We start from the raw sequence: 25,845 nt of genomic DNA on the forward strand, positions 1-25,845 counted from the left end.
TTCTTTTTTCTTTTTTTTTTTTTTTTTTTTTTAGATAAAAAAATATTAAAAAAAAATTTTTTTTTTGTTCATTTTTGTTTTTTTTTATTCCCCCCCTTTTTTTTTTTTTTTTTTTTTTTTTTTTTTTTGTTAAATAAAGTGCTTTTTGTCTAAAAACTGCGTGCTGGCCGCAGTTGTGTTTGTAGAGGAAACAAGTTGAAGAGGAACGGGTTGGCCAATAAGAGTGGGGTCTGGGCACCCCCAAAGACTGCTCTTCTGGTGTTACCTGGCAGAGAGGGGACTAGCAGGTTGAGCCCCAGTGGAGCCTTCTCTCATTCCATTCTCCCCTCTGGGAGCATGGGGAGCAAGACACCCAGGAGAATCTCTGGGGACAGGTGTTTCCATGGATGCAGCCTGTCACGGCAGCCCCCCTGGGGCTGTGCACGCCTCCTGGGAGCCACGCTGGCCTTGATACGCACCTGGCTGGGGCCTAGTCTGTCACCGGGCCCCAAGGTGGAAACCAGGCTTGTTAAAAAATGGTACCAGTTCCAGTGCTTGGTGGGAGGCTGTGGCCTCCGAAGGGTGAGGACAGGAGATGGGAGAGTGAACTGAGAGGCCCTCTGAGCTGTCTGGCCCAGGGCCAATCATCTTGAGGCCTGCTATATGGTTGGAATGTTCTTTTTGGGCTGGTCGTTGAACACTAACATGGATCAGTTTTCGCCTTCAGAAGCCTGGCCCCACAGGTTTGAAGGGCAGCACCAGGCAGGAGCCCGCGACAACTCGTAGCCCACCCCTGTGGGTGCCACGGCCCAGGAAGGGGCTGTCGGTCAGGGGTCTTGTGGGAGGGGAGCTCACGTTACAGGCCGGCCTGCCGTCGCCAAATACCGTACCTTAGTGGCACTGCACCCCTTCTGAGCCCTGTGTGGGTTCTGGGATGAGGAAGAAGGCAGAGCCCCCAGCCCCTCCCATCACTGCAGGCTTTCAACAACCGAGCAGCACTTGGCAAAAATGTTCTCTGGAGCTTCTTCTGCCAAGATCTAGAGGAGGGGGAGCAAAGGATCAGTTCTGGGGAAGCAGGTTAGCAGGTCTCTTTATTAGGTACCAGCAAAAAACCGGGAGCTGCGGTTCCTGGGCCGCGCAAGTAAGGGAACAGGTAATCGGGTCAGGAAGGCCACAGCGCCCTGCGACGCTGACAGCCGGCCAGAGGCACTGGCCCTTGGAGCCAGGTGGGAGGGCGGAGGGCGTGGGAAATCGCTGCCCTGGCCGGGGCCCCCACCCTCCCATCCCAACTTCACTGGTCAAAGCTCGTTCCACAGGACGCCCTCCTTTCACACTCCTGCCTTCAGCTGGAAATGGGGACATCAGCAAAGTTTTAATGTCTTGATAGATGGGTCACTTGAATTAAGAGAGCCCTGCTGGGACGCCTGGGTGGCTCAGTTGGTTAAGCAGCTGCCTTCGGCTCAGGTCATGATCCCAGCGTCCTGGGATCGAGTCCCACATCGGGCTCCTTTCCTTGTTCTGTGGGGAGCCTGCTTCTCCCTCTGCCTCTGCCTGCCACTCTGTCTGCCTGTGCTCGCTCGCTCTCTCTCTTAAAAGAAAAAGAAAAGAGAGAGAGCCCTGCTTTCCCCCTGGGCGATGTATACGGTTGGACTTGGCTGTGGTTCACTGGTTGTCCTAAGCTTTGTGCGGATACATTCTAAAATGTAGCTAATGTTGCAGTTTTGGAGACAGTCATTCTGTTCAGACTTTAAACGTCCTAGCTGTGCCCATACGGCCTGTGCCCCGACTGCCCGACGGAAGAAGTGGAATTTCCCAAACTTCGCAGTGTACGCAGTAGGGAAACCGGCCCAGAGAGGTCCAGGCTGTGGCCCATGGCAGGACCCGCTGTCTTGGTCCCCTGCGGAGTTGGCTCGCGGGGAGGTGAGTGACAAGTAGGGAGGACCTACATTACAGAGCAGGTTCTTCTGCTGATAGAAGGTCAAGACCGGCTCACACAGCGTGTAGTACGTCTCCAGGCGCTGGCGGATGGCCGACTCACAGTCATCCGCCCGGTGCTCTAGGCGGCCCCGGTGCAGCGCTCTCCGGACCATTGTTTCCATGGAGCAGTCGAACACGATGACGACGTCTGGGGCCCGCCCCACCTAGGCACCCACACAGGGGACTGGGTGAGGAAGAGGCTAGGTGCAGTGGCTCCCTGAACCCCTACCCTGAGATCAGGAGTCCAGAATTGTGCGGGCCCCCTGGGTTCATCTGATTCTTTACCTCTGAGTTGCTGTTTACATGTTTTTTGTTTTTAAAGATTTTATTTATTTGACAGATATCACAAGGAGGCAGAGAGGCAGGCAGAGAGAGGGAGAAGCAGGTTCCCTGCTGAGCAGAGAGCCTGATGCGGGGCTGGATCCCAGGACCCTGAGATCATGACCTGAGCTGAAGGCAGAGGCTTAACCCACTGAGCCACCCAGGTGCCCCATACATGTTTATTTTTTTGAGATCAGAGGACCTTGGCAGAGCTCAGAAATAAACAACACTAACAGGGAAGAGTGAAGACACCCTCACCATCCCCAGCCGCCCCGTTTCACCCTCCCTGGAAGCAACTCCTTCCTGGAGTTATCTACTATTTTATTTTATTTTATTTTATTTTATTTATTTTATTTATTTCATTTATTTTATTTTAAGACTGGCCTTATTTATTTGACAGAGAGCACAAATAGGCAGAGCAGCAGGCAGAAGGAGAGGGAGAAGCCGACTCCACTGAGCAGAGAGCCCAATGCGGGGCTCAAGCCCAGAACCCTGGGATCACGACCTGAGCTGAAGGCAGCCACTTAATCGACTGAGCTACCCCGGCGCCCCTAATTTAGGCATATACTATAAAGGCAAATGGGCTCCGATATCTTTTTTTCTCCTTTTTTATACAAGTGGTGAAGATGCTGATTTGTCTTCGACTTCACTCAGTATAACTGGAGACGGTTCCATATCGGCACCTAAGGAGGGCCCGGTTGTTACGGTATTCTACTGTATGGATGTACCGTAACTTAGTTCTAGGCTGATGGATGTGTGGATTGAAAAATTCCTTCTAAGATGGATTTAAGCAGTCCAGATACTTCCACTGGGTAAGATACAAAGGTCCCCAGCTCACAACTACCCATCCCACGGCTCTGCCCTCCCTGACTCTTCTCAGGGAGACCTTTCTAGATGTCCATGGCTGTCCACTGTGAGCTCTACCTCCTACGAGTTCCTCCAGAACTTCCTTCTAAGATAGACTTCAGTGATGCATTAAAAAAAAAAAAAAATTACAGCCAAGTGGGATTCATTCCAGGAAAGCAAGGATGGTTCAATACAATTTATTGTATCAACCTCTTTGGGAAAAGGCATATGGTCATCCTCATAAACACAGAAACGGCAATTAACCAAATCCAGCACACACTCCCGATTTTCTAAGAGGTTAGGAATTGGGGTGCTTGGGTGGCTCACTGGGTTAAAGCCTCTGCCTTTGGCTCAGGTCATGATCCCAGGGTCCTGGGATCTAGCCACGCGTCGGGCTCCCTGCTCAGCAGGGAGCCTGCTTCCTCCTCTCGCTCTGCCTGCCTCTCTGCCTGCTTGTGATCTCTGTCTGTCAAATAAATAAATAAATCTTTAAAAATTAAAAAAAAGGTTAGGAATTAATAAATACCTTCACCAGCATCTTAATGGAAATTTGCTTTCCCGTTGAAGTTGGGAACAAGACAAAATTGCCCAGTCCTGCTCCTATGACTTAGTAGGGTATGAGAAGATCAGCTAAAGCAATGAGATAAAAATCACTTTGAGAAACCTGGATTTGAAAGAAGGGAGGTAGAACCATGTGTGTTTGCAGGTGATGTGATTACATTTCTGGAAAACACAAGAAAATCAATAGATAAACCAGTATGGACTTCAGAGAATTTGATAAAATATTTGCTAAAAATAAAAGTATATCACATTAACCTACAGAGGTGAGCAGCCTACATGTATACAGAAACCACCAGTTAGAAAAGAAGGCCCCGTTGAGAACAGCAACAAAATGAAAAATATAAAGCTCAAGCAAAACTTTTCCAAAAATATGCAAAGTCTTAAGGATGATCTTTAAGGAAAACTTGGATAAGGTTACCCCTGAATAACTCAAAGGAGACCTGAACAAAAGAAAGATATAAATGTGCCTGGATAGGAAGACCACATCATAAAGATAAGAGTTCCCAAATCAGCTTGTAATTTCAACATGATAACATATTTTTTAGTTGAATTGGTTGACTCTAACATTTGTATACAAAAACAAGCGGGGATGTCCAGGAGAACCTAGGCAAAGAAAACCAGTGGCTGGTAGGGGTGGGAGAGGCAATATTGAACCCTAACAGATATTAGAGCCTAATAAATTTGCCATAACTAAAACAGCAGGCACAGGGGGACAGACAGACCCTGGAACAGAGTAACATCCAGAAATTGACCCAAGTGAATATGGAAAGTTGTTACATGGTGTGGGTGGTATCCCAAATAAATGGGGGAAGGGACAACCTTTCAACTGGATGATTCTGGGACAACTAGATCCTGATTGGAAAAAGGTTAAATTGAACTCTTAGCTCATTCCAAAAACCAGGATAAGTCCCAAATGGACCAGAGATATCAATGTAAGAAAGGAGGTCATACAAGTACTAAATAAATGATGAATAGAGTCCCTTATAAGCCTAGGATTTGGGGTGGGGGGGTGATCTTAAAATCTAGAAGAAATAACAAAATATGATAAATTTGATTAAAAACTAAAGCTTTTGCATGATAAAAAGACACCATAAAGCAAAGTCAAAAGATAACTGACAAAGTGGTGGGGGAAAGATTTGCAACCCATACCACAAAGGGCTAATAGCCGTAATATGTAAAGAGTTCCTAGAAATCAAGAAGAGACCAACAATCTTTCAGGGGAAAAAAAAATAAAGCTAAATATAAAGAGCACACAGAAGAAATAAAAATGGCCCTTAAGCCTTGGGGAAGATGTTCAACCTCACCATAGTAAAAGAAACGCCCATTTCAAGCAACCCCAAAACACCATTTCACACCCAAGCAGGGTGACAAACATTCAGAAGTGTGGCAGCGTCCTCTGCTGGTGTGGGTGTGTTGGTGGCAATGCAAAACAAAGACCGTGGTGGGAGCTAGCAGGACGACCCACATGTTTCTCTTTCATCTGACACACCCACTCCAAAGGACCTATTGTAAAGATATTAAAAAATACAAAATGCTACGCATAGGTCACTTTGTGTGGCATTGCTTGTAGTGACACAAGACTGCCAGCAGCTTATTGTCTACCAATAATATGTTGTTTGACAATTTATGTCTCTGGGGAAACAGCTAGTTAAACAATGGCAGCACCACACCATGGACCAGAAAGGGAACTGGGAAGTCTTTGATGCCAACTGGAGAGCTGTAGGATACACTGTTAATTTTTTTTAAATTTTATTTATTTATTTGACGGAGAGAGAGAGAGATCACAATTAGGAGAGCAACAGGCAGGTGGCGGGTGGGGGGAGCAGGCTCCCCGCTGAGCAGAGAGCCCGATGCGGGGTTCGATCCCAGGACCCTAAGATCATAACCTGAGCCAAAGGCAGAGGCTTAACCTACTGAGCCACCCAGGTGCCCCTGGAGATCTCTCTCTCTCATTCACACACACACACACACACACACACACACTTCCTTTATATTTGCCCAATGAAACACCAGAAGGACAAACCCAAAACTAATGAAAATGATTGTCTCTGGGGGGTCGGGGACAGACAGGAATGGCTGGAAACACGCTCTCTCCTGCACACCTTTTTTATGTGGCGCTGACTTTGGAATCATTAAGTAATATGCAAATTTAAAAGTTAAATTTAACAAAGCAATCCCTAAATATCCCACACCAAACCGAAACAAATGTACCCAACTGGGTGTTATTGTCGTCGTAACTACGCAGAGAAAATAATTATTTGGGGCAGCTCGGTGTTTTTAGTGTGCGTCCACAGGGAGGAATAGTATAAGGAAAATCAGAGCTGCAGGGAAATCTTAAACTCCCTTCGGTCGTTTTATTCTTAGTAGTTAATATGGGTATATTCCTTGGAAACTATCCTACAAATGATGGAATAATGCAAATGACCGCGTTTGTAGTTTTAGGGAAAAAGAAGAAGGCACGGTCATGGTGTGAACTAGAAACATCAGTACGAACTTGTTATTTTTTTTTTCTACTTTCACAAGTTTGTGTTTTCCAACTCTGTCCCCTGGAAAGGCCTGGAAACGATGACAACTCAGTGGCGATGGGCACCCCGGCCCCCAGACTGGTCGCCACTGAAAGAGGGCTCCTTTGAGGCATGGCCAGTTCTAGGATTCAGCTGGAAGTGTGAAAGGTGGGGGGGGGAAGTCGGCCAGAAATCGAGAGGGCAGGGGTGGGGATGAGAGGGGAAGGTGGCTGTGTCAGAGGACACGTGTGTCATCGAGAAAGGCTGCCCCCGGCCACCGATGTGACAGCTCACTCGACGGCAGCGACAAAGATCCGTGAGTTCTTAGTGATGAAAGAGAACAAAACAAAGGAAGGCAAAAATGACCAACGTGGTGGTCGCCATGGGAAGGAACCAGAACACCACCGCCTTCATCTGAAAAGTGGCCTTCGTCCAGGAAGGGATTAAGCTTCTCTCCCACCTGTCTGGTAGAAACTGTGTTTCCGGAGAATCCAACAGCCCTCGATGAGGACAGAGATTTCTTCTTTAGGCAAGAATGCTCGTTAATCAATGTGGGAACATTGATTTATCGAACATCCTATCGATTTATAGGAAATCTAGCGGAGAGAGGAACGTGGTCCACAACACTTCGCAATTAGTGAAATCCAGGCTGTGCAAGATAGAGACCCGAAGACGCGGCTTCTTCGGCAAACACGACGGCAAGGAAAACAGAAGCAGCGGGGATGGGAGGAGTGCCGACAGATGACAAGGAACGCGAGACCCTAGTGACCCGCGGTGGTGTTGGCCTTATCTCAGTCCTCATTAGAGCCAGACGTCAGAAGACAAAGATGTTCACGCAAATTTGAATATCATTTGAGGACGGGACAGATACTAACGCGGGATAAGGGGAAGTGTTTTGAATTTAAACGAATCTTTTGGAAAATGTATACTGAAATATTTACAGGTTAAAACACACGCACAATGTATTGAACCTGAATCTGAGCGGGTCGGCAGTTAACATTGCGTGTGCGCCAGCGAAGGACGGAGAGACGAGCTCAGGAGCTCCCCGAGGCAGGAAGCCCCTGGACAAGTCCGAGCGCGACCCAGGCCCTCCGGTGAGTCACAGGCAGGAGGGAAGCGAGCGGGGCTGACCACCTGGCTTGGGTTAGGAGACAACTAGTGAGGCGTGGCCCCGTTTTCCTTGCAAATCTAACCAGAGCGAAGCCAAAGAGACGTTCTTCAGGCACTGGGGAAACTGAGAGGTGGCCTGGACATCGGACGGTCTCGAGGCAAGAGTGTTAACCATGTCGGGAGTGTCGGCGGGAGGGAGACCCCAGAACCGGACCTGGAAGCTGCTTCAAACACACAGTCGGCAACCGCAACAAGACTTCTTTTGTGTGCGGGTTTTTTTTTTTTTCTAAGATTTTATTTATTTGACAGACAGAGATCACAAGTAGGCAGAGAGGCAGGCAGAGAGAGAGAGAGAGGAGGAAGCAGGCTTCCCACTGAGCAGAGAGCCCGATGTGGGGCTTGATCCCAGGACCCTGGGATCATGACCTGAGCCGAAGGCAGAGGCCTAACCCACTGAGCTATCCAGGCGCCCCAATGTGTGCATTGTTTTTTTTTTTTTTTTTCCCCAGATTTTATTTATTTATTTGAGAGAGAGAGAGCAGGAGGGAAGGGCAAAGGGAGGGGGAGAAGCAGGCTCCCTGCTGAGCCGGGAGCCCAGGACCCTGGGATCAAGACCTGAGCCAAAGGCAGACGCTGAACCCACTGAGCCCCCAGGAGCCGGTGACAGGGCGTTTTGGCGCAGATGAAGCCAGTGTGGCCAACCCTGGATGATGGTTTGATTGGGGACAGGGCAATCCCTTAGATCGTTCCTGTTGTGTGCGTGTTTGAAACCTGGCACCAGAGAGATACCAAAAATTGGAAGCCCTCGCGCACACACGTGCATAAGCCCCTCCCCTTCCTGGCGTGGACGGTGAACAGGACGCGGGCGCCTTCATTTCTCTTGGGTGCTTCTGAGCACAAGGCCTCGTGGGGTCAGCGTCCACAGACAAGTCTCTACGTCATGGTCAGCGCTGTTCCTTAAGACACGGACTTCACCCAATTCCTTTTTTCTACGTTTTGCCACGCGGGGAGGGGAGCAATGAGAGACACTTAGGTAAATGGAAAAAGAGAGCATCACTTGCTCCGGTGAGAACTAACATCAATTACACAGCGACCCCGACAGCCTGGTGGCCGTGCCAGATGGCCACGGAGTAGGATGTCACCCCCTGCAGGGGTGAAGGGCGCAGGGCAATTTCCCGCAAGGCTCTGATTAACAAAAAGTTTTAACAAATACACAATTACTTAAAATTCCTCTGTGAACAGGGGAATCTTCCTGCAGGTGGCACTTTGGGGAGAAACACGGACCCAGAGAAACAGACCTCCCGTGTCTGGGCGTTTCAGGGCGACTGGCCACGGATGCTCCAACCACATCCAACCTTGACGATACTCCTTGGAGCTGCAGGGGGTCATCTGGTCCCCCTCGCCGCAGCTTGAGCAGAGGGCTTCCCGGTGGGGAGTCCCCACGTGCTTATTCGACATTGGCCACCCACCCTGGGACCTCGGTCCCCTGGAGCGGTGCTCTCAGACAGGTGCACAGGGGACAGAAGCAATCTTGGAAACAGACCAGAAACTGTCTCAGGAATCAGCCTTCCTGGTGTCCCCAGTGTGGGGAGACGCCGGTAGCATTTCTGTCCACATTCACCAATGAGGACCCTGAGGCTTGGGAGGCTGAGTTGGAGGTGGAGAAAGTGACCAAGCGGGACCTGAGGGCCAGTCTCACTGGCTCCAAACCCACATCAGCATCAGAGACCACCCTAAAACAGACGCTGCAGCCCAGCGGGGTGGGGGCGCGGAGGGCCGAGCTGGGTGCCTCCGGGGACACCCAGGTCAGACCTAAGGCAGGGGCCTACAGCGTCCTCAAAGGCTGAAGGGGCAGGGCAGCTCTCAGAGATCTAGAAAATTCCCCACAAAGAAAATGCACTCTCCTAACATAGACCCCGATATATTGCATTTTTTTTTTTCTCACATCTGGCAGCCACACAGGCACAAGAGGAAAGTACGTGTTCTGTTCCTCTCAGCATAAAAGCACAGCATGAGCACAATCCTACGTGGCAGGTGGCGCTCGGCCTCCATAACAGAGAGACAACCCTCCACCGGAGGAAGGGGGAGCCCAACGCGAGGCACAGAGGGGTTCCGCGCTGACGTGGTGAAAAATCTAGGCCTCAGAACCAGCTGCTGGGGCCCAAGGAAGGCCTGCGCCCACCACCTGAATTGCAGGACCCTGCACAAGTCGCCTGATCCCTCTGTAAAAAAGCAGGAGGCTAATGGTGCAAGAGTTGTTTTTCTGGAATGTTCCAAAAGATCAGAGCTCCTCCGCGTAGTGTCAAGAATAGTGCGGGGTCCAGGACAAAGCTCAGGATGCGTTCACGCTGCTGTTGCCATGGGGACGCGCAGGGCCCATGCCTGCCAAGCGGGGCGATTTTCAAGGGAAGAGGGAGTTCTGAGGCAGCATCTCCCGAGTCTCGAAGGTTGGCCACTACTTCAGGAAAAAAGTCTTGAAAACCTGTAGAGTCCACACCAAACCCATCAGGGGGCCAAGTGGGACCCAAGGGTCAGGAGTGCGCAGCTTCTGTCCCCAGGCCTTGTGGCATCCGCTGAGCTGGCCTCGAGGGCCGGGGCCTACCGGAGACCGGGCGCTGGCCCAGGGCTGATGGGGACAGAGAGACTCACAAGCCTGGCCTTTGCCCTCAGAGTGCCCAGACCAGGAGAGGGAGCCCAATATTTGCCCTGCAAGTCGTTTCGAATTGCTCCCAAGCAGGTGTGGACAAAGGGCAGGGCCCCACCTGTCCCAGCCCCGGGCGACTTCTTTGAAAGCATTTCGACCCAATCCAGCAAGTTCCAGAAAAGCCTGGAGGCTGACGACCTGCCACAGTTTCTCTCGTCCCCGCTCAGCCGTTTCAGACACTGCTGTTGGCATGTGTGGCTGCTGAGGTGTGTGGAGGCGCCTTATCCTGAAGTCAGACCGCGGGCGTGCAGAGGGAGCCTGGAGAGAGGTAGCCCGCCTCGCCAGCGCCCGGTGGCTCCTGCTGGCACAGCTCAGCTGTCCCATGTCCTTGCTTCAAGGAGGCCAACCCAAACAGCCCCCTGTGGCCCTCCAGGATGTTATTCTGTCTCTCGCTTTTCACTGTGTTTACCACTGCCAGAAACGTCTGTTTTGTTCAGCTGGTCATGCATTGGTCACTGCCCGTCTGTTGGCATCCTAAGAGCAGGGACTGAGTCTGTCTCGTGAACGCCTAAGGACACAGCCCGTTCTCAAGCTACCTGGAGACAGGTGGTTACATAGATGAATTAATTATTCAACCACGCTTCATCCTCATGGCCCAGACATGAGGCTAAACCCACGTGCCACTCAGCAGGCAGATCATTTATGTGCAGGAAGATATTAACTTTGGGGTGCCTGGGTGGCTCAGAGGGTTAAAGCCTCTGCCTTCGGCTCAGGTCATGATCCCAGGGTCCTGGGATCGAGCCCCTCATCGGGCTCTCTGCTCGGTGGGGAGCCTGCTTCTCCCTCTCCCTCTGCCTGCCTCTCTGCCTACTGTGATCTCTGTCTGTCAAATAAATAAAATCTTAAAAAAAAAAAAAGATATTAATGTTTTTGTCCCGGCCAGCTCACCAGCTATCCACCCAGATTCTAGAAGCTTCCAGCAATCTCCCAGCTGTCCCTTGACCATATAAAACGCCCTTACCCCCTCACCATCTCCTCCCCCCCCCACGAGGCCCACCCCGCCTGGACTCCATCCCAGGTGGGGAGGGAGGCGTAGTTTCACACCTCACCACACACTCACACAGCCTGGGGTCACTCACAATGCGCTCGAACTCCTTGGCCTGCGTCAGCTCCCGCGGGAAGCCGTTGATGAGGAAGCCCTGGCTCTCTGGGCGAGATAACATGGCATTGCTGATCGTGTCTAGGATGATGCCCTGGGAAAGAAAGAGGTGGCAGATTCAGTGCCCCAGTTTCCCTCACCTACACGGCCACGTTGTCAAGTTCTCTTCCCCGGTCTGGACTTCAGGTACCTGCCCTGCCCGGGACCCGGGATTCCGGGTCCGCCCTGGTGCCCTGGGGCCACTCTGATGCACGGAGCCCGTCTACTGGGCAAATGGCTACCGTGTGCCAACCTTGCAAGGCTTCGTTTACTTATTGCTACCATCTTACAGGTGGGGACAGGGGTGACCTTCATTTTACAGGTGAGGAAACAGGTATAGAAGGGGCCGGTGATACAGACGCCCAAGGTCACGAGAGGAATAAGTACTAGCAAACTTTACCCAGTGCTTGTGAAGTGCTGGGCACTTTGCTATGAGCTTGATAGGAATGACGTCAGCCAACTCTGGCTACAGACTCCTGCTGTGGGTCCAGCTGGCCTCCCCTTTCTACAGCTGAGGACATGGAGACCCAGGGCACCAAGGCAGTGGCCAGGCCAGGAGCCGTGGCCTTCTGGGCCTATCTGCTTCTACAGGGCTTCCAGGGAAACTCCTTCTTATGTGCCCCCTTCTTCTTCTCTATGCTCCCCAGAGCCTGTGAGCTCTCACCGTAGGCACCAGGAGCCCCTGCAGCATGATGTCATGGATCTTCTGGCCCCACCGGGTACTGCGTTGGGCCTCCTGCCGCAGCAGCTGGCCCAGCCCCACATGGCAGAAGCCATATTTGGTTGCCATGTTCTTGCACTGTGTCCCTTTGCCACAACCTGGGCCGCCCATCACGAAGATGATCAGGGGGAACTTGAGGATGTCTGGGGAGGGGCCCGGGGAAGAGGTGGGAGAGGGTTTGGTGTCTGCAGGGGCCAGCATGCACCGTTGTGACTGGGTCCACCACCTAGTGTGTGTCCCTGGGTGAGTGACACTGGACTTGGGTCTCCTGACATACCTGCTTTTGCCCCAGGACGGCATCTGAGGGTCCATAGCCATACCCAATAGTATATCTAGACATGGCATGCCATTTAGTGCTGCCATGGGTCACTGTGAAGCAGATATGAACCCGAGCAGACCCTGTGGCCCTCTGCACACAGGATCTCCTTGAAGAATCTCAATGACTCTACCAGCCCACTTTCCAGTTAAGGAAACAGGCTCAGAGCGGGGCGGGGGCTCGCCCATCCTCCAGACCATCCCACACCCCCCTCCTCTTCCTCCACTCTGGTCCAGCCCCAGTGGCCCCTTCTGTCCCTTGAACTTGTCAAACTCAACCCTCTCTTGCTGCTCCCCCTGCCTGGTCATTCCCCGCTCCACCGCCTTCAGGTCACAGCCCAGCCATCACGCTTTCTCTAAGAGCCTCCCGCCCCATCATTCCATCCCAGAGCCCCACGTCTTCCACAGCAGCAGCCATGAACAGCAATGATTCTGCCTGTTCACTTGTTCTTGTCTGTCTTCCCTGCCAGCCTCTGTACCCCAGGAGGGCAAGGAGGATTTCTGTCTTGCTGGCCCTCATACCTCTACTACGGGGCACAGTTCCTGACGTGCAGGCATGGGTGATGAGTAAATGAACGTCTGCAGCTACCTGGCATGACCATGGAGTGCAGCCCTTTATAATGCAATGTTGGGTTCTTGCTTCCCTCCTCCTCTGTTTAGTGAATCCCTAGGCAACCCCACAGGGCCCAGCTTAAACCTCCCCTCTTCCTCCAGCCCTCAGAGCCGGTTCCTCTTTCCCTGTGACAGCCCTGTTCTCTCCTGCCCGTAGATGCCGTTTCCTGAGACGGTCTCCTTCACTACACTGTCATCTCCAGGAGGCCGGGGAGCTCGTCGGACACATTCACCGCGTTGTGCCCAGAACCCCGCACAGCGGGCGCCCGAGTGGATTGAAGCACGGCTGATCCTTGAGCATGTGCAGTTGTGTTCCTGTGACGGGTTGGGGGGGCGTGCGCACACTGGACTTGGGGTGTGCGGCACCTGCACCTCCCTCATGCCCCTCACAGCCTCCTTCCTTCCCCAGGTGAGCCAGCCACCCCCGCGACGTTACCCTTCTCCTGGGGTCTCAGGGCCCTGGCCCTCTGGGGCAGCTTGGACGTCCACAGACCCATCCCACCAGCGGCTCGTGGGCAGTCGCTCCCCATGCCCACCCAGCCCTGACTCCTGCTAGCTCGGCTCAACGTCACAAGGGCCCGATCATTTGGCCAGGTGATGAAGTCTCCCCGGGGCAGAAGGAGGAAATGAACCCAGAGAGGCTCAGGTGGAGCGGCAGCCGCGAACTGCGGCAAAGGCCTCGGTCGCTATGGTGACGCGCCCTCCTCGGACTCACTTCCGGAGTGGAGTGGCGCATGCGCTAGGCGCCCGGGAGCTCGCTAGGAAGGCCAGGGTCTCCCTTCCCTCCCAGGATGCCCCGCGGTTCCGGGTGTGACGTCAAGGGAGGCGTGGCCACAGGGCTGATTAAATTAACCGCGCTATATAGAAGAGGGAGACCGCACGCGAGCTGCAGAGAGCGTGTGTTGTAGTTCGGGTTCGGCGTGAGGTCTTCTCTCTGGAAAGAGACAGGGAAACCTGAGGCGGAGGAGGCTGCCATCGCGACGCGGCCCGAGTTTCGTTTCCAGGTTAGGCGCAGGCGCAGACGCGGCCGGAGAGGTCCCCGAGACTGCCGGCCGACTGAGCGCTGCTGCTGGGGAGCTTCTCCCGGGATCGGCGGCCCCTCGGGTTTGGGGTCCTCCGTCGCGGCCAGAGACCCGACACCCGACACAGCGAGGGCGGCTTGCCCGGGACTGAGGAGTGCGGACGGACCCGAACCACAGATCGTCACCCATGGCGGCCCTCGTGAGTATGCGGCGGAGTACGGGGGTCCCGGCGGCGGCCTCTGCAGACCCCTTACTCACCGTCCTTCCTGCTCTCCCCGCAGGGCCCCAGCACCCAGAACGTCACCGAGTATGTCGTTCGAGTTCCCAAGTAAGTCCCTGAGCCCTTCCCGCTTCCCCAGAGAAGGGATCAATACCTTCCTGAGCTTGGAGGCCTGCCTGGCACCTGCTATGATTCCCCCTCCTAACTGGCAGGGACGTGGGGACAGGGCTGGGCTTGAGCCGAGGCCCTCGGGGGGCATCCTATGTTTTGAACAGAAAGAATGAATGAATGAGTACAGTAATAGACAGTAGGATGAAGCCTCCCGGCCTGGCATTCCCTCGGGCAGGAATGCCGTTTCCCCAGCTGTGACTCTTCTTGGTCCTCTAAAACCCAGTTCCAGGATTTTCCTCCAGGAAGCATTCCCTGCCTGCCCTCCCCCATCCCCAGGGCAGAGTTCCCCATTACTCCCACATCTTGGGCACCCCCAGATCTCTGTGTCTCCTTCTGCTCTTCTTCAGCACCCGGTGGGGAGAGTTTGGATCTGTTACCTGACAGACAGGGAGCCCCTGAAGGCTTTTGTGGGTCCACAGGTTTGCTGAGCCAGGGAGGGTTTGTTAAATGAACGATGGACTGAGCAGTGCCTTTTCTTGTCCATTCCAGAAACACAACTAAAAAATACAACATCATGGCCTTCAACGCAGCTGATAAAGTCAACTTCGCTACCTGGAACCAGGTAAGTCCCTGTCATGAGCGAGAGCCTGATCTTGTCCTTGGTGGTTGCAGTAGACATCTAGTTCCAGTAGTAACTAAGGCTTGGTTTCCTCCACGTTCCGGAGTGGAGATAAAATGAGGTACTAAGGCCCAGGCTGAGCTGCTGGGTATCCCTGGGAGGAAGATGTGGCAGGCCCCACCGGAGGCCTTGTGAAAGAACATTGAGAAGCTATGTCCACTGACAGGCATGTTTGGCCCTGAGTTACCTGGGCAACGGAAGGGACTGCATCCCACAGATGGTTTCTGGAAGCTAACGCTCTCCAGTGGTGCTACTGTAGCAGAATACCACACACCAGACGGCTTATAAACACACGTTTATTTCTCACAGTTCTGAAGGCTGGGAAGTCCAAGATCAAGGCGCCAGCAGACTTTCGGCCTGGTGAGGGCCTGCCCCCTGGTTTATGGATGGTGTCTTTTCACTGTGTGCTCATGTGGCAGAAGGGGTGTGGGAGCTTTCTGGGGCCTCTCATGAGGGCACTCATCTCATTCAGGAGGGCTCCACCCTCATGACTTAGCCCCACCCACCCAAGGCCCCGCCTCCCAGTGCCATCACACTGGGGGTTTGGTTTCAACCTATGCATTTTGCAGTGGAATGCAGACATTCAGTCTCTAGCAGAAGCCATTAAAGTGGTTTATTTATTTATTTTTTATTTATTTTCATTAACCTTTTTTTTTTTTTAAGATATATTTATTTATTTATTTGACAGAGATCACAGGCAGGCAGAGAGAGAGGGGGGTAAGCAGAGAGCCCGATGTGGGGCTCAATCCCAGGACCGTGGGATCATGACCTGAGCTGAAGGCAGAGGCTTTAACCCACTGAGCCACCCAGGCGCCCCTTCATGAAAGGGTTTTAAATAGAGCAGGTATAAGGTGATCCGGGCGCTGTTGGGAGACAGGCTGTGGGATCAAGGGCAGACAGTGTGCGCAGGGTGGAGGCATTGGCTGGGGTCCCGGGGAGTGACCATTGGGCCTGGAGCAAACAGGGGTATGAGAAGTGGGTGGATTCTAGGGTGTTTCGAAGTAGCGCCCACAGGATTTGTTAATGACTGGATGTTGAGGGATGACGGGGCCATATGGATGGAGTATTTGGGAACTGTGGGCCCAACATCGTGTATTAGACATCCAGAGGAGAAGGGAGGGCAGTAAGCAGTTGAGCATATGAGCTGGGAGGCTGGAAGGGAGCATCTGGGCATTTGGGGTGGCATTTAAAGCCATGGAGCCTGGACTGGCCCAGCAGAGGAGTTGGCCCCGAGTCTAAGGGGGGGCAGCTTTTGGCCTTCTCACAGTTGGGCGGCTCCTACTGCCCAATCTTGTTTTCCAACACAGGTCTCTCTTTTGACTGTTTTTAAAGGTCACTTCCTCTAGTTGAGCAGATGAGACCATCAGACCTTGGGCAGGTGGATACTTGCTTGGGGAACCCCCTCCCCTTGCAGGGTGCCTGCCTCCCAGCATCTCCACCTGCACACCATTCATATACGGACTAACGCGCTCCCCCGACCTCTGGTCCCACCTGAATTATCCAGAGAGGATACAGTGTTTCCAAATCCCTGATCACTCAGTGGGGGGCCTCCTTTACCACTGATCATCCACGAGAGAAATAACTCACCCATCGGGGGTACCCAGCCCCCAAACAACATTCACCCCTAAGAGGAATAACTTGGTAAATACTTTGGGAACATACCACCTTCCATCCTTCATTAAGTAGGAGGGCCCCTCTCCCCCCAACTCCTGGGAACCCAGAGGAGCCTACCCCTCAATCACGTGTCCCTTTGGAGGGGCCGTGCCCCTTGTTACCCATCACCTTGGGGTGCAGCACCTGAGTACTGATGACCTCTTGAGACACGTGACCTCCCAGCCACTGGGACCTTGCACATACCCTGTTCCCTGATCGTCATGGGAACCCTCAGAATCTTAGAAGGGGATTACATTCCCTGGGGAAGAACAAATCCCCTGGGTTGTCACTAATCACCCAAGGGAGGAGGCAGGTACAGGTGTCTAAGCGCTCTCAACCACGAGGAACGTCCCTTCCCCTAATATCCACTCCCCACCCAGGGCAACTCCTGGGCAGAAACCTACCCCTGCCAAATGCATTCTTTGTAGCAGCTGTCCCTGGAGACCACCCCCTGGGCTAGAGGTGAACCATCTGGCAGGGGCCCTGCCCTCTGGGGTGACCACCTTCAGGGAATCAGGCCTCTTTACCCCCCTTTAGCAATGAAGCGCACCCAGGGCTGGCTCCCTGAAAAGGTGCGGGAAGGACACTGGTTCCTCCCATCCATGGGGGGGCCACAGCCTGGGTAGCTTGACCTGGGATCAAATGCTAGCTTGGTAGCCCTTTTCCCTCACATTTCCAAGGTTTTGTTCCATTGGCCTCCAGCTTGTGGTGTGGGCTGCCGAGAATGCCCGCCATTCTCATTCTTGTCCTTTATATCGGGTCAGCAGGCTTTTTCTGGAAGGCCCAGCTGATGATTATGCTGGCGTTGTTGGCCAGTATGATAGGTAAATGGCTGGGCATGGCCACATGCTGATAAAACTTTGCTTTCCCTCCTCTTTTTGGCTGTTTGGTCCTCCCGTGTCTGGAGGTGGTGTCTGGGGGTAGCCAAGTTAACCCTGCCCCCTGCTGATGTGCACAGACTCCCTTCCAGTCTCCTGCTGCTGCAGACAGTGGTGCCGTAAAGGGCTCATGTGGGGCCTCTCACCCCACTGTCTGGGGAAGCAGTGTGCACGTCTCAGAATTTCTTACCTGCTGCTGAATTGCCTGGAGATCCAAATTTGGAAAACAGCCTTTAATGATGTCTCAATGCAGAGAGAGAAGTGGGCCAGTTCCAAGCAGGTTGTTTTCTTTGTTTTCTCACCAAAATGATCCGTTTATTTATTTATTTTTAAACTGTTGATTTAGAAATAGTTCCAAACTGGGACGCCTGGGTGGCTCAGTTGGTTGGACGACTGCCTTCGGCTCAGGTCCCGCCTGCGCCGGGCTCCCAGCTGCACGGGGAGTCTGCTTCTCCCTCTGATCTTCTCCTCACTCATGCTCTCTCTCACTGTCTCTCTCTCAAATAAATAAATAAAATCTTAAAAAAAAAAAAAAAAAAAAAAGAAATAGTTCCAAACTTTTAAAAGCTGCAAAATAAACCTAGTACGAGGCTTAACCACATGCCTTCTCCCAGACACACAGTGTCTGGACACACAGACATACAGGCCAGTATTCTACCCCTTTTTCTGTTTTGCTCAGCTGGAGGTTAGCTCTGAATGCCGGCAGCTCAGCCTGGGAGAAGGGGGGGTCAAGGGTGTTCTGGGGAGGGGGCGCAGAGCTCAAGCGAAGGCAGGCACCCCGCTGAAAGTGTCTGTTTCCTGGCCGCCCTGCCCTGTTGTCCCAGGCCCGACTGGAGCGAGACCTGAGCAACAAGAAGATTTACCAAGAGGAAGAGATGCCTGAGTCCGGCGCGGGCAGCGAGTTCAACCGCAAGCTTCGCGAGGAGGCGAGGAGGAAGAAGTACGGCATCGTCCTCAAGGAGTTCCGGCCCGAGGACCAGCCCTGGCTGCTCCGCGTCAATGGCAAATCGGGCAGAAAGTAAGTGGTGGCGGCAGTGGGTGCCTCCCGTGTCCCCTGCGTCCCCTGAGTGTGCTAACTCCGTTGGGCTCTCATGGGGTTTTATTTCTGAAGGTGAACCAAACTGGTGCTCATGCAGGAGCCCTAGAGACTGGGGTGTGGGAAGCCTGAGAACCGGGCTGATTGCACACAGCAGGGGGCCGCTCGGAGGGGGGGGGGTGGGGGTTGTGACGATTGGGACGCCAGGTGGGTGGAGGGCACTCCCGGAGGAACAGCACGCAAAAGCACGGAATGGCCCACAGACCAGGCCTGTAAATGGAGGCTCACACAGTTGAAGGGCCAGCCCAGGGTCTCCTGGCATTGAATTTTTTTTTTAAGATTTTATTTATTTATTTGACAGAGCAAGGGTGGGGAGGGGCAGAGGGAGAGGTAGAGAGACAAGCAGACTCCCTACTGAGTGCAGAGCCAGATGTAGGGCTTGATCCCAGGATTCCGAGATCCTGACCTGAGCCGAAGTCAGACACTTAACCAGCGGAGTCATCCAGGCGCCTCTGGATTTTGCTTTGAGAACCCAGATGGTTCTGGAGATGGGTTAGGCCAGGGGGCATAGGCAGGCAGGGGCCTGGTCCTGAGAGCCACGCTGTGACCATGACTCTCTGCAGGTTTAAGGGCATAAAGAAGGGAGGTGTGACAGAGAACACGTCCTACTACATCTTCACCCAGTGCCCCGACGGGGCCTTCGAGGCCTTCCCGGTGCACAACTGGTATAACTTCACACCGCTGGCCCGGCATCGCACGCTCACTGCCGAAGAGGCTGAGGAGGAGTGGGAGAGGTGAGTGAGCCCAGTAGGCCTGGAGGGAGGCAGGACCCAGACGGGAATTCCCAGCTCCCCAGAAGGGAGCTGAAACCATTGGAAACAGGGTGTGTCGTGATAGCTTTCTCTCTATCTGGGAGCTGCGTACTCAGTGGTCACCAAGCCAGACTCCACCAGGCCCTTGGCAGGGAGCTCCCAGTGCAGTGAGGGAGGCAGACCTGGAAGCATCAAGGACACACACGGCCCTGAGAGGGCTGGGGAAGGGTAGCTGAGCTGAGCCCTGGAGCAGGAATTGGCAGAGCAGGGGAGGGTCTCCCTGGCCCGCTTGGCTTCCACCAGGCAGGAGGGCTCCGGCTGGATCAATGACACACAAGGTATATATAATGTAAAATTGACCATTTAGCCATTCCTAAGTATCCCGTTCAGTAGCATTAAGTACATTCATACTGTTGTACAGCCATCACTGCTGTTCCCTCTCCAGAACTTTCTCATCTCCCCATCCTGAGATTCTGCCCCCATTAAACAGAACCTCTTTGTCCCCCTCCCCCAGCCCCTGGCTGCCACCATTCCACTTTCCATTTCTGAGTTCGACCTTTCTAGGGACCTCACTGATCAAGCAGTATTTGTCCTTTTGTGACTAGCGTATTTCACTGAGCACAATGTCTTTAAGGTTCAGGCATATTGTAATATATGTCAGTGTTTCCTTCTTTTTTTTTAATTAAAATACTTTTAATAATAAAAAGATATAAAATTTATCATCTTAACCATTTGTAAGTGTGCCCCTCGGTAGTATTAAATCTGCTCACGTTCTTGTGAGACAGAACCTCACCCCTTTTCCCACTATTGAGGAACCTCATGCTATTTGATACAATCCTAAGGCTCTCCGTAGCCAATATTTTTTAAAACGTTTTATCACCATGCTAAATGGAAACACCGGTGTCACATCTCATAAAAACAAAGGCACCCATCAACTACCATAAAACCACACGGACGTGAATACGTTGTAGCCAAGTTCTGCCTGAGAAAGGTCCTGAGCTGAAGAGAGATGCTGGGATGCCAACACCGTGCTGAGACCTTCTGCCTGAGGGACGCGGGGCAGAGAGGGAACGGAAGAAAGGCCAGCTCTCCCCCAGGGGATTTCAGGATCGCATTATCTGGGGTCACACCATCCTCAGATCACCTAACTCCTTCCTGTCTGTGGTTTCCCCTTTGGGGGAGCGGCTGGTGGTGATTGCAGGAGGAAGGCCCGGTTTGTGGAGCCAGGCCCCTTGTAACCCCCACTGCACCCCTCCCCCTGCCCCCAGGAGAAACAAAGTCCTGAACCACTTCAGCATCATGCAGCAGCGGCGGCTCAAGGATCAGGACCAGGACGAGGAAGACGAGGAGAAGGAGAAGCGCAGCCGCAAGAAAGCCAGTGAGCTGCGCATCCACGACCTGGAGGACGACCTGGAGATGTCGTCTGACGACAGCGAGGCCAGTGGTGAGGAAGGTGAGGCCGCTGGCACCCCCTGGGGGGCTGGGTCGTACTTTGTCAAGGTGTTTGGGTGATGACTCAGTTAATGCCGCTGTAGGAAAGTTTGGTCACTCACAGCCCGCTGGGAATGAGCACACGACAGAGCAGGGAGCACAGGCCACTGGGGAAGCCCCAAAGTTGGTAGGAGGCAGAAAGGAGTGACGACAGCAAGGTCTCAGTGGTGGCCTTCATCAGGGTTTCCACGGGATGGGCAATGCAGGGGTCGGAGGTGAACAGCTTCAGATCTGCCACTTCAAGTAATTCTGGCAAGCCCTGGGCTACAAGGGAGGCTTCTGGTTGTCGGTACCTGGTTTCCGGTCCTGGCGGCTGGAGGGAAGGAGATGATGGGTGTGAGTGTGAGAGTCCGAGAAAGGGAGTTAGGGGTGGAGACTTGGACTGGTCGGGTTTGCACGGGAGAGATGAGTCCTTGGGGGTGTCTCTGCCTGGTTAGCAAGGCCCCCGAGATGTCCAGACGTCCTTGGATATGCCGAACGGGATGAGGGCCAGCCTGAGCCCCGCTCTGCTTCCCCAGGTGGCCGAGCCTCCAAGGCCAAGAAGAAGGCACCCCCCGCCAAGGGGGGCAAGAAGAAGAAGAAGAAGAAGGGGTCCGACGATGAGGCGTTTGAAGACAGCGACGACGGGGACTTCGAGGGCCAGGAGGTAGACTACATGTCCGACGGCTCGAGGTGAGGCGGGCAGCAGGCGGGAGGCCTGGGCCGGGCCTGGTGCACTCGTTCCCTCACCCTGTGCCCGCCTTCTGTCTTCAGCAGCTCCCAGGATGAGCTGGAGGGCAAGCCCAAGGTCACCCAGCAGGAGGAGGGCCCCAAGGGCGTCGACGAGCAGAGCGAGAGCAGTGAGGAGAGTGAGGAGGAGAAGCCGCCAGAGGAGGACAAGGAGGAGGAGGAGGAGAAGAAGGCACCCACGCCTCAGGAGAAGAAGCGCAGGAAAGGTCGGTCCCCTCCCCGCTTCCCCGGGGCAGCCGGCCCCCCAACTCCCAGAGCCCCCCATCCGAGGTGGAGCTGGGGCGGGCGGGCTCCCCAACACCAACGCCCTGCCTCTGGCCCCAGCAGACAGCAGCGACGAGTCAGACAGCTCGGAGGAGAGCGACATCGACAGCGAGGCGTCATCGGCCCTCTTCATGGCGGTAAGGCCCAGCCTGGGGCCGGAGCGGGCAGGCGGCCACCCCGTGCCTGGACTCATGTCCCCAACCCCATCTCTGCAGAAGAAGAAGACACCCCCCAAGAGGGAGCGGAGGCCGTCAGGAGGCAGCTCGCGGGGCGACAGCCGGCCGGGCACACCCAGCACGGAGAGCGGCAGCACGTCGTCAACCTTGCGGGCCGCGGCCACCAAGCTGGAGCAGGGTGAGCGGCCACTGCCCCTCGCCGCCGTCCCCGCTGCGGTCCTTTGTTCTGCCTCCAGGGCAGAGCCCAGAGTCGGGCCACAGGCCTGTCCACACCCCCTCCCCGCCCCCTGCACAGGGGACCCTGGTCCCCCCATGCCCTTCCCCCGGGGGCACAGGACTCAGCCCTGCCCCTCCTCCCCCAGGCAAGCGGACGAACGACACGCCGGTGGCCAAACGTTTGCGGCTGGAGCCGGGACCCCAGAGCCTGTCAGGGAAGTCGACCCCTCAGCCCCAGTCCGGGAAGTCGACCCCCAGTAGCGGGTGAGTTGGCACGAGGGCTGCCAGGGCCGGGCCGGGCGTGGGGGAGCCTCCTGCTGAAGGCCACCCTCCCCGTGCCCCGCTCCTCAGGGACGTGCAGGTGACCGAGGACGCCGTGCGCCGCTACCTGACGCGCAAGCCCATGACCACCAAGGACCTGCTGAAGAAGTTCCAGACGAAGAAGACGGGGCTGAGCAGCGAGCAGACGGTGAACGTGCTCGCCCAGATCCTCAAGCGCCTCAACCCCGAGCGCAAGATGATCGGCGACAAGATGCACTTCTCCCTCAAGGAGTGACGGCCCAGCGCTGCCCAATAAACGAGCTCGGCTCCAGAACTTCCTGGGTGCTCGCCTCGTCCCTCCCCTGCGCCCCGAATCCCAGAGCCCCGCCTCTTCAGTTCCAGGTCACGTGGGGGTTTCCTGGGCGCCGCCTCACCCCGCACGGGCCCCTCCTGGAACCTTCCGCCGCACCTCCGAGCCCGCTCTCAGTCCTCAGCCTTTCGCATGTGGGGGTGGAGGGGGTATCTCTCGGGCTCCAGCTTCTCTGGTCCTGTTTTTGCTTATAGCTTATCCCCTTTCACCCACGAAGTGCTTCTCCAGCTCTCGAATTATCTTGGCTTCCTTTTCAGATCACCTCGCCTCTAAGGCCTTTGATCCCTTCTCTCACGTTTTTGTTTCAAGCATCTGTCTTGTTCTGGTCTCTGCCAGACGCCTGATTCCTTACCTGATGCCGCCTCACGATTGACTGTCGTGCTGTAGAACTTCGAATGGGGACCTGAGGCCGCCTCTGGGGCTTTGGGGGGGCTGCTGGGCAGTCAGCTTTGCAGGCAAATCCGCCGATGCTTTTGCCTTGGCTCCCACCTCCCACAGTGGTGGCCCAGGAGCCCTGGGCTGAGCCCGTGTTAGGTGGTTCTCAGCCGGTGGCCTCTCTCCCAAAGAGGCCCTGAAATCCCAAGCCCTTTTGTTGCTGCTGTTGGCCCCTGGGCCCTATTTTTCAGCTTTCCAGCGATGTTTCTAGGGCTCCCCGTATTTCTAATGACTCCATTATATTTCTATTTTATCTCGCATTGCCAGTGTTCTGCCGAGGGAAGGTTTTTTGAGTTTGTGGACAGTTTCCGTGCTGGAAATGGAATTTGGCTGCTGGCGCTCCTTCTGAACCCGTTCTGTGTGATCCGGCTGGGGGCGGGGGGGGGGGGGGGGGGGGGATGGGGGGCTTCTGTCTTGCTCGAGGATGGATGCTAGGTGGAAAACTTCCCCACCCAGTTCCACAGGCCCTTGGCCGCCGAGCAGGGATGCCAGAGATGACAGGCTAATTCCTAGGAATGTCCCAGGTCTGTCCAGCCTCCCTCCTCATCCTTCTGCCAGGTCTTTTTGGGGGCGTCAGGAAAGCAGGGTTGCCCTGGCCTGACGATTTGACCCCTGGCCTCCCTGCCATGCGACGGAGGGCTAAGGCCCTGGTGGCTAGGAGCCAAGGGCCTTCTGTGCGGCAGGATTTGGCTTCGAATGTGACTTTGGACAAGCGACAGTTGTCTGAAGGTGGTCTCAGCAGGTGCCACGGTAACCACACCAGCAAGACGCAGACAGAGTCGGGGGTCCGTCCCCAGCTCTGCTCACATGAAAAGCCCACAGTGGTTCCCGAACCCATGTTTCTCTGCTCACCAGTGCAGGACAAATTCCTGAGCCGGGGTTTTCCGGGGAGGAGAGAGGGGGTTGGCTGTTTCCGGAGCGAAGGCTCCCCCACTGGGTTTGTACCCCTCCCCGGCAGCCTGGGGTGGGGACCTGCGTCACATGCGTGCCCCCAGCCATGGGTAAATATGCTGGTTTCTGCTGTCCCCCCCCCCCCCCCCCAGGGCTGCAGGCTCCTACCTGAGCTCCCACCCGGTCTGACCTCCGTGAGATCGAGCAGCTTTTCAAGCGCTACCCAGGTTCTTCGTGCTTCTGAGGCCTCAAAGCAGGCTTGCCCTCCCAAGCTCCTCCCTCAGGCAGCGTGTCCCATGCTAAATGTGCCACCTGTCCTCAGAGCCTCGTGTGGGAAGGACCTGGGTTAGCCCCCTTTCACAGGTGAGGGAGGGCCTCCTTTCCCTGAGGTCACAGGGGCATGGAAGTCACTGGAAATTTCTGCTGCGTCTCAGAACCGGCGGGTATAACTGCCCCTCCTGCCCTAACGCTGGGAGGAGGCTGAGGTCCCTGGGACCTCAGGTGGGCCTTCTAGAGACAGGAGTCCCTGCGGGGTGAGCTTCCTAGCCTCATGTTCCGGTTCTTGGCTGTACCCCGGCCTCTCCCTTTTCCTGTTTTGACGCCGGCTGGGACAGGCCCGGAGACAGGAGCGTGAAGCCTTAATCCTCCAGGTGACAGCTCGGCTACCTGCTGACCTGTCCCCTCCCCCCCATCCCGCTCTACCTGGTGCACAGTGTGGGGACTCCAGACCCCAGGCACCCTGAGTGGGGATGGGGTCCCACTGGTGGGCTCTCAGTGGCCCGTCCAACTTCTTTCCAGAAGCAGGTGGGGCAGGGGACCCCGTGGCCCGCCCTGAGTTCGGCTCTGGCTGCCGCAACACTCGTAAATCAGGGGTGAAGGGGGTGTCGGAAACAGGTCTGCGGAATGTCTGGATGGGGCGGGGAGGGGGTGAACGCTTAACTCTTGGAGGCACAGTGGGTGGGGCAGAGGAACCAGTCGGAAGACATAGGACAGTGTGTGCTGCGGGACATGGGGGTCATCCTGTGGTTACAGCAGCGGCAGCGAAGAGGTGATTCCACCCCCCACCCCCACCTCGGCCCTGCCTTGGCAGTGGGATAAATTGAGGGAGCGAGGCCTCCCCACCATCAGGACCCACCTGTCACTATGGGCACAAGACGCGTCCTGCTCTGCTCTCTGCTGCTCCTATCGCTGTGGCTGGGCCTCACCGGGGGCCCTGGTGTTTGGGGGGCTCCGGTGGCAGAGGAAGAGCTCCGAGGGACCCCAAGGCTGCAGCTGGGTAAGGACACCCTGGACCCCATGTGACTCCCTGACTCCCTCCCGCCCAGACCCCACTAGCTGTCAGCTGCCCCTCTGTCCTCCGCAGGGGCCCGCCTGCGCCGAGCCCTGGCCACTCCGTGCCAGCTGTGGAGCCTGTCCCTACCCGTGGCCGAGCTGGGTCTGGGCTATGCGTCAGAGGAGACGGTCGTCTTCCGCTACTGTGCAGGCAGCTGCCCCCGTGATGCGCGCACCCAGCATGGCCTGACGCTGGCCCACCTGCGGGGCCAGGGCCGAGCCCACGGTGGGCCCTGCTGCCGGCCCACCCGCTACACTGATGTGGCCTTCCTTGACGACCGCCACCACTGGCAGTGGCTGCCCCAGCTCTCGGCGGCCGCCTGTAGCTGTGGCGCCTAAGGACGCCTGGCTTGGGGCCCCCCCGAGGCTCCTGGAGGAGCTCTGCTGACTTATTTATTGGAGACCAGAGGGGAGGTGTGCCGGGCAAGGAGCATAATAAAGGAACTGCCGCCGCATGACTGTGTTCAGTGCATGATTGTGT

The 25,845-nt window shown here is 55.2% G+C and overlaps 3 protein-coding genes across 6 annotated transcripts; 2 read left to right on the forward strand and 1 right to left on the reverse strand.

Moving 5' to 3' along the window:
• Positions 1-947: 947 nt before the first annotated feature.
• LOC111161645 (adenylate kinase isoenzyme 1) lies at positions 948-11,972 on the reverse strand. The gene is made up of 3 exons (XM_022525409.1): positions 11,805-11,972; positions 1,926-2,120; positions 948-1,016 (listed from the first exon to the last, which is right to left on the reverse strand). Exons 1-3 carry the CDS (start codon positions 11,970-11,972, stop codon positions 948-950), a joined length of 432 nt encoding a protein of 143 aa, XP_022381117.1.
• Positions 11,973-13,612: 1,640 nt separating this feature from the next.
• LOC111161737 (general transcription factor IIF subunit 1) lies at positions 13,613-22,670 on the forward strand. 4 transcript variants are annotated; one of them, XM_022525633.1, is made up of 12 exons: positions 13,613-14,009; positions 14,092-14,138; positions 14,691-14,763; positions 18,176-18,369; positions 19,011-19,181; positions 20,468-20,652; positions 21,209-21,362; positions 21,444-21,625; positions 21,744-21,820; positions 21,899-22,037; positions 22,222-22,339; positions 22,427-22,670. In XM_022525633.1, the coding sequence occupies exons 1-12, from the start codon at positions 13,998-14,000 to the stop codon at positions 22,629-22,631; spliced, it is 1,557 nt and encodes a 518-aa protein (XP_022381341.1). In that variant the 5' UTR covers positions 13,613-13,997; the 3' UTR covers positions 22,632-22,670. The 4 variants fall into 4 exon arrangements, with proteins under 4 accessions (XP_022381341.1, XP_022381343.1, XP_022381344.1 ...); XM_022525635.1 differs by having other exon boundaries at positions 21,747-21,820; XM_022525636.1 differs by having other exon boundaries at positions 21,447-21,625.
• Positions 22,671-24,158: 1,488 nt separating this feature from the next.
• Positions 24,159-25,799, forward strand: LOC111161809 (persephin). The gene is made up of 2 exons (XM_022525784.1): positions 24,159-25,308; positions 25,396-25,799. Exons 1-2 carry the CDS (start codon positions 25,176-25,178, stop codon positions 25,701-25,703), a joined length of 441 nt encoding a protein of 146 aa, XP_022381492.1. The 5' UTR covers positions 24,159-25,175; the 3' UTR covers positions 25,704-25,799.
• Positions 25,800-25,845: the final 46 nt, after the last annotated feature.

This window comes from Enhydra lutris, unplaced genomic scaffold (genome assembly GCF_002288905.1).
Source record: "Enhydra lutris kenyoni isolate GAN:26980312 unplaced genomic scaffold, ASM228890v2 scaffoldscaffold86, whole genome shotgun sequence".
NCBI lineage: Eukaryota > Metazoa > Chordata > Mammalia > Carnivora > Mustelidae > Enhydra > Enhydra lutris.

Bases quoted from the DNA above. Each gene is read 5' to 3' on its own strand.
- LOC111161645 (XM_022525409.1), bottom strand. From the start codon at position 11,972: ATGGGCGGCCCAGGTTGTGGCAAAGGGACACAGTGCAAGAACATGGCA. The intron at 2,121-11,804 runs GTGAGAGCTCAC...GTGGGTGCCTAG, and splicing joins AGGGGCTCCTGGTGCCTACG to GTGGGGCGGGCCCCAGACGT. The intron at 1,017-1,925 runs GTAGGTCCTCCC...CCCCTCCTCTAG, and splicing joins AGAAGAACCTGCTCTGTAAT to ATCTTGGCAGAAGAAGCTCC.
- LOC111161737 (XM_022525633.1), top strand. The intron at 19,182-20,467 runs GTGAGTGAGCCC...CCCTGCCCCCAG, and splicing joins GCTGAGGAGGAGTGGGAGAG to GAGAAACAAAGTCCTGAACC. The intron at 22,038-22,221 runs GTGAGCGGCCAC...CTCCTCCCCCAG, and splicing joins GGCCACCAAGCTGGAGCAGG to GCAAGCGGACGAACGACACG.
- LOC111161809 (XM_022525784.1), top strand. From the start codon at position 25,176: ATGGGCACAAGACGCGTCCTGCTCTGCTCTCTGCTGCTCCTATCGCTG. The intron at 25,309-25,395 runs GTAAGGACACCC...TGTCCTCCGCAG, and splicing joins GACCCCAAGGCTGCAGCTGG to GGGCCCGCCTGCGCCGAGCC.